This window comes from Liolophura sinensis, chromosome 5 (assembly GCF_032854445.1).
Source record: "Liolophura sinensis isolate JHLJ2023 chromosome 5, CUHK_Ljap_v2, whole genome shotgun sequence".
Taxonomy (NCBI): Eukaryota; Metazoa; Mollusca; class Polyplacophora; order Chitonida; family Chitonidae; genus Liolophura; species Liolophura sinensis.
In genome coordinates, this window is record NC_088299.1 from 11,819,304 (window position 1) to 11,834,356 (window position 15,053).

General features: G+C 42.3%; 1 protein-coding gene across 1 annotated transcript; it reads right to left on the bottom strand.

Annotated features, from left to right (window-relative positions):
• Positions 1 to 5,228: 5,228 nt before the first annotated feature.
• Positions 5,229 to 5,753, bottom strand: LOC135465463 (uncharacterized). Its single transcript, XM_064742704.1, has one exon. The coding sequence runs from the start codon at positions 5,751 to 5,753 to the stop codon at positions 5,229 to 5,231; it is 525 nt and encodes a 174-aa protein (XP_064598774.1).
• Positions 5,754 to 15,053: the final 9,300 nt, after the last annotated feature.

The window sequence follows — 15,053 nt, forward strand, 5'->3', positions numbered from 1 at the left end:
CAGTGGGAAAAAAACAGGTGATGTTAATGGAAATTTATTAGACGTCACTAGTCTAGAATTATAGACATGTTGTGAAATTTAACGTAAACAAATTATTTATTTTCACGTCAATAATTTCAGACAAATTGGGTGTGGAAGCAGATATACCAGTTTACTAGCAGTCACGTACACACTGTATTCAGACTTTTCTTGACAATATGCATACCCCTGCTATTTTTTGTATCCGTGTAGGACATTTAAGACGGTTTTGCGGAAAAGGTTGCCTGAAGCAACAAGGCTTCAGAAGATCAAGGGGAATTCCCTTGTTGATGAGTATGTAAAACATGTGCAAAGTGCGCAAGCGCGTGTGGGGCAGGCCAGGGTATATAGGGTTTCGGCTCTTGGCATTCCTCAGTCAATCTTGACGCCTTGTCATAGCTCGACGTCAAAACAACGGTCCGATTATATCTTCAGCATGAGAAAACTTCTCCACTTCGTCGTTGTTGCTCTTGTTCAGAGTTTAGTCATGGGCCAGCGAAGCAATAGCTGCCCATCCGGAGAGGAGGCTACCCGACAGCTTCTGGCATGTCTTGAGGGGTACAACAACGTCACAGACTTCACGACAGGTTCCACTGATATCATAGCAATCCGCAACTACTGCTTAACCAGCTCTCAAAGCGAGATCAATTGTGCAAACGAGATTTTGGACACCTGCAGAAGATCCAGCCCAACGGCTCGTAGGGTGCTGGAAAATGCCGTGAATATCAACGGAATCGAAAATGGAATAGCGACAGTTTGTAACAATGCCGAGCTCCTCGTAGCACAGTCAACTTGTATAGGAAGTCTCCAGCTCACGGTTGCAATCTGTGTGGTAAACCGCTTAAATGAATATAAGGCCAGGCTTGCACAGCTACAGTTTTACGCGATCTTTTTCGGAGCCAGTTGGCTGGAGAGACAAGTGTATATAGCCTTGTGCCGTTTCGCCGACCAAGTGGCTGAGTGCCAGGACACATTCGGCGAAGTTTGTGGACAAGACGTCGGCTTTGTGTTTGATGCTATTTCCGCGGGATCCAGACCTCCTGTGTGCGCGCCACGACAAGGAACTTTCCAGCCCACTTCTACAACACCCCCACCAATACGCCCAAGTATACGCAGACGCAGGTCTGTTGAAATGGCCGACATCCATTCCCTGACTGCCATGGACATGAGCTCTTCTTTTGTGTACTTCCACAAGCGTTCTTTGTGAGCATGTGTAGTCGCTGGGTGAAAACCTTTCCTAAAGATAATGACTGTTATCTATCAGGTCTTTAAACTGTAAAAAAAAAATGGCATCTCCGTGTTGAGTAAATATGTGAACTTTAAAATCAACGTTATTTCAGATTTTACATGCCTGTAAAGCGTAAATGTACTCACTGTATCTGCGATTTGATTCCGGCCTCAACTTTCAAATAAAGTGTTTTGTTCTTAAATTGAAATCATGTGAATATATTTTGTTTTCCTTGGACCCTGTTTCTCTGAGTAAATGTTACTTCCGTAATAGCCTTGAGATAAGATGACGTTCATCGTGATTTGGGTACAAGGGTTCCCCCCCACCCACAAAAGCCTGACCACGATAGCATAATTCTGTTGAAAGCGGCTTTAACATGCCATTCATTTCATTTTGATATGCTATTCATTTATTTATTTATTTATTTATTTTGTTGTTGTTGTTTAACGCCATAGCCAAGAAGTTTTCACTCATATAGGTAGAAGAAACCAGGGTAAACCACAGATCATTGGCAAGTTAGTGTCTTGATCATTAGCAAGACGAGCTTTCCCAAATATGATGCTCAGATCTATACAAATAATTAGTAGAAAATCAGTGGTGTTAAAAGAACGTTGGAATGCTCAAATGATCACGGGAATGTCGTCGATGGCGAAATTTCGCCAAGGTTCCAAAAAAGGATGAGAGCTCAATAATGTACAAATATCCTGCCCAAGGCGGGTATTAAACCCACATCTCGCCAGTCCTCGCCATTCACACTATTCTGGTGCACAGATTTTCTAAGACCTAAATCCGATGTGGCCTTTAGTCAGGAGGTCTGTCTTCTCTTGACGAGGTAAGTTTTGGTTGTCAACCCCAACAGAGTACTCCACACGTATGCGTATTACTCTAAAATTCTTTTAATACAGATAGTAAGACTGTTTCTAAACAGATAAACAAATAATTCCGTACAGCGGCTGAAGATTCTAATTCAGTCGTTAGTTTCCTACTTCACTAAACAACTTAAAAATTAAAATAAATGATAACTGCTGGTATACAGCATGACTTAAGTACACTGTGAATTTGGCCAAAATTTCTAAAATATTTTTTCAAGTATATTTATTTTCTATGATCATAAAGAGTGCTCTCACAAGCCATAATACATATACACCATAAGTGTAATATCAAAGTTATTTTGTGCTTAGTAGAATTAAAGATGATGTATCTCTTCGGATAACCAGTGCACATATATATATAGGGGCCTATATATATATATATATATATATATATATATATATATATATAACAAGAGTTTGAACTATGGATGGTAATTTGTTTAATTTTTCGGCCTCTACTCGTACAAAGTACAGAGTGTTTTCGCACTAAACTGAGTATTCAAACTGTGCTGCTGATGTATGCAAATTTACCTGCTGAGTGAAAAATGAATCCTGATGAGGCCGAGTGGTTGAAATTCTTCCTATCCACTTGCAAAGTCTCACATATGAGAAAACTTGCCTGTTACATGTCAAGGAACAGTGGCTTTTTCAGAAAAAAGTTCATCCACTTACATTGCTGGCCATTTTCGTAAAATTAAATATTCATAATTACAGCGTTAAACGTAAAACTTAACCCTATTTAAATAAATACAGAAATAAAGTATTGAAGCTGGAAGATCAGGATATGTTGGAAAGTGGTGGCGCAGTTTTCGAGGGTGAACTGTCTTTAGATGATGAAAGGAGTGGTTACCACTTTAGTCAGCTTAAGTCCGAACCAATCGATGGTATAGAAATAACAAAGCAGCGGCAATACAGTAGTAATTAGTATCCCTTGAGGCACGAAAACGTCCAGATAATATGTACCCATTGAGTAAGCCCCTTAGGATCTCTGCTCGGTTGGAATTGAGTGAAAAGTAGGCCTATAATAAGCAATATACCATTTACTGCATCTGGAAGCTGCAATCAGAGAGATCAAGAATGGGAAGTTAAAATAGACAGATCAAAAAGTTTAGAAAGTTATTTAAAAATATTATCGGCTTTGATTCGTTTCTAAACGCCATACTGAAGAACTTTCCACTTATGACAGCAGCTACTGCATCGGTGTACGACGAATGCTGCTGTGAGTTCGCAGTGAGGAAATGACAAAGTCAATCCATCGGTTGATTACTGCGGCTTTATTAGAACTGTTACTCGTTGTGTAGGTACACCGTTTGATCAAATTCGCACGCTCCGCAAAACCATACATCAATCCAGTTCAAAAAGCTCTTTACACGTGAAACTAAAAACAAAGAACGATATTATATTTAGCGCACAATCGTATATCTGAATTTACGTCATTAAAGTCACGAAAAGTTTTACAAACTGTGACATCTCCTGTCAGTTATCGATAGCTTCAACTCCTACGCAGATTCACACTCATTGTACACTTAGGTAGCATAAAATAAACATGTTTACATCGTAAAAAACATTATCTGAGCTAATTCAGAGAAATACATACCACCATGGATCCTCAAAACCTCGCAACAACGCAAGTTCTGAGCTGCCGTGACAACCGAAAGACACTCGATGTCGTTTTCATGGCACCTACGTCACAGAACGAGGAAGTCGCAAAGGGGTGACAACTCCCTATCTGTATTGACTACAGTAACATACCTCCCTAAATAAGACTGTTCTTATTTCCAAAACAAAATACAGAAATATATTCAGTCATTTAGGTTCTCAACCAACACAACTAATTTCTGGACTGGACGTTCCAGAATGGTTACAGATTGAACTCGTTTTCCCTTCTTATCTAGATTCTGAGTACCAACGGCAAGGGTAACCTTGCGTACATAATTATTTTTATCAACAATGGTTTCCTTAACTCGCACTAACTTCCACTGGTTGCGCGGCAGATCCTCTTTTAATAAGACTACATCCCCTAGTTGGACATTCCGCCGTGGACGATTCCACTTGGAGCGAGCCTGTTAGGTCTGCAAATACTCGTGTTTCCAACGGCGCCAAAACTCGTTACTCTGATGCTGTACTCTACGCCAGCGTTTTCGAGAGTACAGATCTGCATGCTGGAAAGCGCCTGGCGGGGGGAAAATAACACTAGACTTAATGGTCAATAAATGATTTGGAGTTAAAGGCTCTAAAGGCATAGGATCAGTCAATTTGTCGGTCGTAAGCGGTCTGCTGTTAACATTAGCAGTGACTTCGTACAGCAGAGTACGTAAGGAGTCGTCATCAAGTTGCGAACCTTCCTTCCTAAGGAGACCAGAAAGTACACTTGGCACGATCCTTACCTGTCGCTCACACACTCCGCCTTTTCCGATAGAAACTTATGGACTCGAGTCTGGTCCATTTCTGCAACAGCCTTCCGGAGTTCTCGTTCTGTGCCCACAAAATTCGTTCCCTGATCCGATCTCAACTGCCGAATAGGATAGGACCACCAATACTCAAGAAACGACGAAGCGAGTTAATGAGCGAATCTGTGTCGAGAAAATCGGCTGTTTCGATATGGATATAGTGAAAAGAGGAGCTTCTGTAATTCTATCTTCTGGCAATTCTGCCATCTTCTGCTCTTGAACGTAGCCTTCGGCATTCCACACACTTACTGATGTATTGCGAAACGGCTGAACTGCAACCAATGACCCCAAAACCGTTCGCCCTCAACTGGTTAGTCGTCATTCCACGGCCTTGATGTCCTATCTTTTCATGAAAGTGTCGAATCATTAATGTGGTGATATGGTGATTCCTCGGCAAAACAGCAGGTTGTCTTACATTCGAAGTGAATTCTGCCCGTCGTAATCGGCCACCAACTCGAAGGATGCCGTTATCATCAAGGAAGGGATCCAATCGATGAATCGAACTTGTGCCTTTTAAAATTCTCTTGAGATCTTTCTGCGTTTGCCTCGTCGACTTCCCGCTCTTATGCACCGATTCAAGGACTTTGATATCCGACGAAAACGATTCTCTTTGCACCAACTTCAGAATAACATGTTCTGCCTTCTCGAGATCCTCGCTCTTTACTGGCTCATACTCATCAATGGACTTCGCCTAACTGGCATCTTCACCTTGCGATCTTGTAAACGATACTTCAGTCTAAGACAAACAGCCACCGCTCTCTTCAGACGATGCCAATCGGAAAAGTATTGGAACCGTTCAAGAGAAAAATCATCAGACCTGCTAGCCCGAATGGCCCCCGTTGTGGCTCTCTTAACTTCTGCGTCGTTCTCGTCACATAAGATCTCCTGAGTCTCAATATCCAAGTCTGGAATCCTCATCTCCCTGAGAAAGGCTCGGCCACATATCCACCTAGATGAATCTACGAACTGTTTAGCACTCAACCCTCGCGATGCTTCGTCAGCTGGATTCTTGTCTGAGGGTATGTGCCGCCACTGTGCTCCTTCGCTTAATTCCCTTATCTGTTGCACACGATTCGCGACGAATACATGGAATCTGCGAACATCGTTCGTAACATACCCCAGTGCTACTTTGCTGTCAGTCCAGAAGTATTCCTGGATATCCTCAAACTCCTGCTCCCGATTCATGAAGGCTCTAATCTAGGCTGACATGAGAGCAGCAGTCAACTCGAGTCTGGGGATGGTAACGTGCTTCATAGGGGTAACCCTGGCTTTACCCATCATAAACGAGCAATGCACTTGTTGTCTATCATCTGTGAGCCGCAAGTAGGTACACTGGCCGTAACCACTACTACTGGCATCTGAAAAACTGTGGATCTCTGCCGAACGAACTTGACCAAAGTTAGCTGGTTTCACACAGCGCTGCACGCAAACTTTCTCTAGAAGAAACAAATCATTTCTCCAGCTCTCCCATTTTGGACGCACAGAGTCTGGCAACGGACTGTCCAAATCTAGACCATCTCGACATAACTCTTGTAGTATCTGCTTCCCTAATAGAACAACTGGGGCGGCAAATCCTAGGAGGTCGTAGATGGAAGATACAGTAGATAAGATACCACGTCTTGTACAGTGGGGCCTCCGTGGCTCAGTCGGTTAGCGCGCTAGCGCAGCGTAATGACCCAGGAGCCTCTCACCAATGCGGTCGCTGTGAGTTCAAGTCCAGCTCATGCTGGCTTCCTCTTCGGCCGTAAGTGGGAAGGTCTGTTAGCAACCTGCGGATGGTCGTGGGTTTCCCCCGGGCTGTGCCCGGTTTCCACCCACCATAATGCTGGCCGCCGTCGTATAAGTGAAATATTCTTGAGTACGGCGTAAAACACCAATCAAAAAAAAAAAAATCTTGTAAGGGGCTTATCCTGCAAGGTAATCCTGAACTGGAACGCATCCGATTCGATACACCACTGTACTCCAAGTGCTGTTTTAACCGGTAAAGGTTCAAACATAAGATCCCGGCTCTGTATGCCTTTTGCCTGATTTTCTGAAGGGATGGCAGCTAAGACTTCTCTAGAATTGGAGACAAACTTGTGGAGACGCAAACCTCCTTCAGCACACATGGCCATGCGTCTGTCAATCAGGTCGATGGCTTTCTCCACGGAAGCTATCGATTTCAGCCCGTCATCGACATAGAAGTCATGCCTGATAAAATCTGCGGCATCCTTTCCATACTTCTCTTCGTTTCTATTGGCCGTTTCCTTCAGAGCAAAGATCGCGCAGGAAGGAGAAGAGACAGCTCCAAAAAGGTGCACCGTCATGCGCATCACGATGGGATCACCGTTGAGGTTATCGTCACTCCACCAAAGAAATCTCAGAAAGTTGCGATGTTCTGACTTGACCCTGAACTGAAAGAACATTTGTTCAATATCGCAGATAAATGCAACTGAGCCTTGTCTGAATCTGCACAGAACGCCTGTCAGTGAATTTGTAAGATCTGGACCTTACAATAAACGATCATTCAATGATTAGCCTTTGTAGTTCGCGCTGCAGTCAAAAACTACGCGAATTTTCTTCGGTCTGTTCCAGTGGTATACTCCATGGCGTGGGATATACCAAACTGTGCCACTGTTAAGTTCCAGCTCGCTCTCTGGAACTGGCTCAGCAAACCCCTTGTGAATGATATTACGCATGAACTTGATGTAGTCATCTCAATATTTCTTGACACGCGTAAAACGCTGCTTCAGACGATGTAGCGCCTGGCTCCGGTTGTTCGGTAGCTTGGGATCTGATTGCTTGAAAGGCAGGGGCATTTCATAATGCTTATCATCACAAAGTCTAATGCCGCTTTCTACCTTCTTCAGGAACAAAAGATCGTCAGAAGAGTACCCTTCGGCGTCCTTGTGTTCGCTAAAATCTATCTCCATCATTCTAGCGACTGTACTGGGATTACTTGTCTCCTTAACCGCTGACCGTATGGAATGGATCACAACAGACGGACATCCCTTTCTTTCACTGTCGTCCACAGGCAAATCTGCCGGAACTTCGTAAGTCAGAATCCTGTGGCTAAGACCGATGGGATCAGCTCCAGATTCACTGAAACTTGAGTCAACTATGCCGACAATACCCCATCCTAAGTCGGTCTTCTGCCCATAAGGTTCATGATTCTCATTTGGTGGAATTAGATCCCGCGTTACCAGTGCACGAGGGCAATTGTATCCAATGAGGAGACCCACCTCCAGGTCACTAAGGGGCAAAATCTTGTCTGCAATCTTGTGAAGATGAGGCCATCTCAACGCAACTTCTGGTGTCGGTATGTGTGAGCTGTTTGCCGGCATAATCTCTCTAGAATATACTGAGGGAAGCTCAATCTTCTGTGAACTATCAAATTCTCGGACGCTTAATACATATATTCTACTGCTTACTGTCTGGTTCTCTGCAGACATAGTCGACAACAGTAACTTCACATCTACTCCCAGTAGTCCAAGTTCTTCCCTGGTTTTATCCAAAATAAAGGTGGTGTCCGATTGCGTGTCCAGTAACGCGCATACCATTCGCTCTTTATCTGGATTATCCACTTGGGAAAGCCAAACTGGAACTATCATCGCACATTTACTTGCGCTACCACTATGATTCATGTGGGTTACTCTTGTGTGAGAAGATGTGGAACAAACTGGTTTTGTCACAATGGACTCATCCTTATTAGCTTGGTTATTACCTCTATTGTAATCTCCATGCAGCGAAGTAGGGTGTCGCTTACCACACGCCTTGCATGTAATCCTTTGTTTACAAAAACTTAGCTCTGTGATCGGATCCAAGACAGCCAAAACAAAGCCTTTTGTTCTTAGCAAACTCCTTCCTATCAGTCAAAGATCGTTGTAAGAAGGCTCTACAATCGTTCAGATGATGCCGTTTTTCGCAGTAGAGACAAATCATCGCCCCTTTGTCCACCTTCACATAGTCACGGCATTCATTCGCTCTAGTAGAAAGAGTACGTGCACCAGATGGTTTATTCTCACTGAGACTTCCCAGCTGCACCTTCCGTAGTTCCTTTGTGCAGTTGCAATACCGGATCCCAAGTGATTTCCGCTTCTTTGGCTACAAACGCAACAAACTCGCCGAATGGGGGAAAAGACTTAAACCTGTCCCTGTACTCAGCGAACACTCTAATCCAGCCCAGTATTAACCACTCTGGAAGTTTTGACAGCAGTTTCTGATTCTCCCGGTCGTCATTCAGAACATTCAAACTCGGGACTGTCTGCATAGCTGACTGGCACTGTCGCAAGAAATCTGCGTATTTGCGTAAAGCGGTACCATCTCTAGATGCTATCTTGGGCCAGTCCCGTAGTTTGTCTCTGAAGGCACTGGCTATTGTAAAGGAATTACCGTACCTTTCTTCCAAAAGATGTTTAGCTTCTTCATAAGCAGTGTCGCTTGTCAATAAAATCCTTCCACCGATTCTTTAGCTTGGCCTCCTAAGTACTTTTGCAAGTAATATATTCTTTCAGCAGGTGCAATGCCTTTATACTCATTCAGAGCACTAAATGCACTTTTCCAAGCCGGAAATTTCAAAGGATCTCCAGTAAACACACTTGGCTCTGGAGGTGGTAATCGTCCCAAACTAACTTGTTGTGCAAATGATTCGGCAAGATTTCCAAGCTCAGATTGTCTCCCATATAATGCGGAGTCCAACTGAGTGACAAACGGTGTGGAAAACTGAGTGTTCTGGCGATTAGAAATAGAATCATACATAACCGCATGCGGGATATTCTTATTCTGCTGGTAAACAAATGTCGGTTGAGTAGAAGCGTGCGGCGTAAATGATGGTACATGTGTGTTCAAACCAGACCTTGGCGCTCTAAACATGTCCACCCCAGTAAGGGCACCCTGCAGTGGTGGCGACCTGGTAACTCCAGGTAAATCTGCACAGTACGCATACCAGTCGGACTGCTTTACATTTTCAGACTAACCTGTTGAGAACTTAAGTACTCTTGCACTCAGTCAAACTTTGGTACACATGATACATCAATATCTCCACTAAGTCAAACTTTGGTACACATGTTACATCAATATCTCCACTAAGTCAAACTTTGGTACACATGATACATCAATATCTCCACGAGATTCAAAATCACAAACACCTGCTTCTGCTTCAGCAATAACTTCAACTTTGCCCTGAGCCATATCTAACTTCTTAAGGGTTGTGATTCTGTCTAGTTCTAACCGTTTTTGAGCTTCTTAATCAATAAACTTAAGTTTTGATTTCAACGTGGCTGCCTGGGTTGCTGTTTCAACCCGCTTTGAGGCACTCCATCCTTTAGACAAACTCTTAGATAATACAGATCCTTTTCTAGATGTAACTTCTAACTTATCTGATTCAAGGTTACGAATATATTCAGTAATCTCTTTAACAAGTTGCAAATTGTTTTGTTCAATCTTATCAAACTTTTCATAGGCTTCATCGCAAATGTCAAAAGGACCAAGAGATAGCTTCAGATGATCATAATCTTTAGTCACGCGCTCCATAGCATTATCCAGAGAGTCACGTTCTTTTCTTAATACTGACACATCCTTTGTATCACACATACAAATTTGCAACTTATTGGTACATTTTCACACTATCCATGTTTACAACTTCGTGAAATGCATCAAATTCACTCATACCGATACAGAATACATCACACATGTAACACAAACAAATATGTATACAAAGTACCTGACAATGCAACTAATTACGAATTACAAATCTTCAGCAAAGGCTGCTTAAATGTGCGAACAATGAAACACAATCCGCTATCAATAACACCGTAATTAACGAACCTCTCACATGGCTGTCACTTGAGAACTGTTCACGTAAATGGCTATAATGCAGTCCCGTGCTGTGTGTAAAGCTGATAAAGTCTACACCTTAATTTATTCACACAGTGTCCAGGTCACTGGAAAGTCTTGTTTCTCTCACGAATGTCTCCAAGATCCCTCAAAACGGCGTCCTCAGTCAGCCTGGTGGTTACACTCTGGTAGTTACATTCTGGTGAGGAGTGCGGTGTTTCACTGTGACAGCAGCTACTGCTGCTGTGAGTTCGCAGTGAGAAAATGACAAAGTCAATCCATCGGTTGATTACTGCGGCTTTATTAGAACTGTTACTCGTTGTGTAGGTACACCGTTTGAGCAAATTCGCACGCTCCGCAAAACCATACATCAATCCTGTGCAAAAAGCTCCTTACACGTGAAACTAAAAACAAAGAACGATATTATATTTAGCGCACAATCGTATATCTGAATTTACGTCATTAAAGTCACGAAAATGGACAAACTGTCAGTTATCGATAGCTTCAAATCCTACGCAGATTCACACTCATTGTACTCTTAGGTAACATAAAATAAACATGTTTACATCGTAAAAAACATTATCTGAGCTAATTCAGAGAAATACATACCACCATGGATCCTCAAAACCTCGCAACAACGCAAGTTCTGAGCTGCCGTGACAACCGAAAGACACTCGATGTCGTTTTCATAGCACCTACGTCACAGAACGAGGAAGTCGCAAAGGGGCGACAACTCCCTATCTGTATTGACTACAGTAACACCACTTATGTAATGAAACTGCGTCAGTGGAAACTGAGTCAATGGAAAACCGCAGATTTATTACTGGTTAAGCTTTGTCACATGTGACGTTCAGATGTGCACAGCCTATTGGTGGAAGACAAGTGGCGTTCAGCCGAGAAAGACGAGAACTCCATTCCTTGCGCTTTGTCTAACGCTCAGTCCTGAGAGAGAGTGAGTGAGTGCTTGGGGTTTAACCTAAGGAATCCTTAGAGTGCATGCGCCTCCTTGTTGCAGGACTGATTTCCACCGCTCTTTTATCTAGTGATGCTTCACTGAGACGCTTTAGTAAGCCGCACCGCCCGAGCCATTATACTAATTCGGGTCAACCAGTTCCCTTCATGCTGAACGCCGAGTGAGAAGTTACAACTTCCTCTTTTTAAAGTCTTAGGTGTGACTCGACCCATGACTAACCCTGGATCTACCGCTCCCGAAGCGGACGCTCTACCAGCTGAACTTGTTAATTTTGCTTTCGGCAACACCACTCCAACAAACGAAGAATGGAAGGAACTCTTTCTGTAAATGCACTTCACTGGTTTTGTACACCAAAGCTAAACATTCCAATATGCGCAACAATGAGACCACAATTTGCATATTTCGAAAAGAAATATTGTGAATACATTAGTATATTTCAGTGTATATGGCAACCTTGTTAACTCTCATTTTTCCTTTCGATGCTTCAAGGCCTTGTGTTCATGAACATATTTGTCTTATAAACAGCCATTAATATATTTCTGTTTCTATTTCTTTGTTTTATTTCCGCTTAGCTAGTTGTACCATGACCAATTAAAGTATATACTGATTAAAACATGGCAAATAAATGCATTCCAGAAATTGCGTACCAGGAAATTGATCAGACATATGGATTCGTTCAAATGTGTAGGTTAGTGTCTTTGTAGAAGAGAGAATGAACGGATTTTCTGTCTAATAAACCCGCACAAACGGTAAATAAGTAGTTGAATACGTAACGCGTGTATATGATCTGTACATCTATGCCAGGTTTTGATTCGTCGGCTTGATCCGTCGGATTCGACAGCAACCCTTCGGCTTGCTGGACTAAACACTGCATTCGGAGTTCAGTGCAATCAATCCAGTGCTACCACTTTCAAATATTACATACAAATCTTGGACGGTTATAAAGTCACTTGGGTCACAGTAATAGGTGAAGAAATAATGTAAGACAAAAATATATAAATTCCATTTCAGCTTTTGTTTCTTTTAATAAGTAATATATATGTATGTATGTATTCCCTTTCACGGACGAGCACGGATTTAAATATATTAAGGAAAGAAAGTCTCGCAGCCATTCGTCCAGCAATTATAGTACCAGTACATTGCCTCTTGTGTCATGCAAACTCCTTACAGCGCATGCGTCGCGCTTTATTTTCGCTTTACAGAACAGAACACTGTAGCAAATTACGCCAAGGTATTTTGTTTGATAATACACTTCATTCAGCTCTTCGAGTGATTATGGCTGTTAACATGCTTGTAAGAAAACCAGTCTTGCGTGAAATATGGCATATAACTTATAATTTATGACGAAAAGGTCAGTTCATGGTTAGACCTTCATACAGTTTTCGATCGATGTAACTAGTCCGATATCATAAAGAGATCTGTTCATGATTTGTTTTCGTCAGTTCCCAAGATGTAACTAGTCCGATATCATAAAGAGATCTGTTCATGATTTGTTTTCGTCAGTCCCCAAGATGTAACTAGTCCGATATCATAAAGAGATCTGTTCATGATTTGTTTTCGTCAGTCCCCAAGATGTAACTATTAAAAGCAACAGCCTGAGAATTAACTGGGAAATTTCCCTCAAAAATGCCGGGAGCCCGTTTCACAAAAAAGCCAAGGAATAATCTTAGCACGCCAACCAGAGGCTATTTGAATAAAGAAAATATTTGTCTATAGGCGAATTTTTGTTTTAGATTTAGCAAAGAACCCAACGTCCTGGAGTGTATATAAAGTGAGGGAAGCAACTTAGGCTTCAACAGTTTTGTGTGCCGGTATCATTTTTATTAAGTTTCTTTGTTTAGCATAGAAATGAACCATCTTCTACAAGCACAAGAAACAAATTTGCCGAGCCCCCACATCGTGTTGTTTTTTCACCTTTTTGTTTTGTGAAATTGCTGCCTTATTTCCTGATTTATACATAGTAATTTAATTTATTTATATTCAGAGGCTAGCAGTCAACATCACCATTCATTCAACCAATCAAATTGTTGCAGAGGTAAACACCTTATGCATTAGACCGTTTCATTTGCGCAAAATGGTCTAATCACTTGATCGGGCCCCAATGGCACAGTTGGTAGCTCGTCCGCTTCGGGAGCAGTTGATCCACTGTCAATCATGGGTAGAGTCACACTTAAGACTTTAAAAAGAGGAAGTTGTAACTTCCTCGCTTGGCGTTCAGCATGAAGGGAACTGGTTGACCCGTATCAGTATAATGGCTCGGGCGGGCGGCTTACTTGCCTTCGGTAAGGCGTCTCAGTAAAGCAGCACTAGATAAAAGAGCGGTGGAAATCCGTCCTGCAACAAGGAGGCACATTACATGCACTCTATGGATTCCTTCATCGTCATATGACTGAAAAATTGTTAAGTACGACGTTAAACACCAAGCAAGCACTCACCCACTCTAATCACCTGTTTCGTAGTTTGCTTAGGATAGCCGTTGAATGACCCTTTGCCGTCTAACCAAACTAAGATGGATATTCTGGTGTTTTGTGAAGCAATCATTAGTTCTTTATTGGCCGTTCACACAGTCTTTAATTGAGATCTTTCTCGAAAAAAGATAAGTATTTGATATGTCCTTCATAAACCCCTGAAGTGTAAATCATAAGATACATTCAATTTGTCGTTGATACGGCAAGACATTTAAATCGTAAGCTGTGTAGCAAAAAACTTGCAAGATGCAACTCAAAAGTTGTTATAAAGATAATCTGTGCATTATCCAAAGTAACTGATAAAATCAGTACCTGATTTGCCCATCATATCGGTGAAGTGTAACTCATTAATTATCCTAGTGAAATCAGATTTGCCATGAACCACACACAGCTGCATGTACTGACTCACGCATAGCTGCATGAAGTAAACCACACATAGTCGCATGTACTAAACTACACATAGCAACATGTACTGAACCACATATATGTACTGAATCATACATAGTTACATGTGCTGAGCCAAATATAGCTACATTACTGAACAACACATAGCTGCATGTACTGAACCACACATAGCTACATGTACTGAACCACACATAGCTACATGTACTGAACCACACATAGCTACATGTACTGAACCACACATAGCTGCATGTACTGAACCACACATAGCTACATGTACTGAACCACACAATCAGTGCGTGATGAAATCAGCAGGTACTGAACCACACATAATTACATGTACTGAACCACACATAGCTACATGTACTGAACCACACATAGCTGCATGTACTGAACCACACATAGCTACATGTACTGAACCACACATAGCTACATGTACTGAACCTCACATGGCTGCCTGTACTGAACCACACACAGCTGCATGTACTGAAAATCACATGGCTGCCTGTACTGCACCTCACATAGCTGCATGTACTGAACCACACATAGCTGCATGTACTGAACCACACATAGCTGCATGTACTGAACCACACATAGCTGCATGTACTGATCCACACATAGCTACATGTACTGAACCACACATAGCTACATGTACTGAACCACACATAGCTACATGTACTGAACCACACATAGCTACATGTACTGAACCACACATAGCTACATGTACTGAACCACACATAGCTACATGTACTGAACCACACATAGCTACATGTACTGAACCATACATAGCTACATGTACTGAACCTCACATGGCTGCCTGTACTGAAC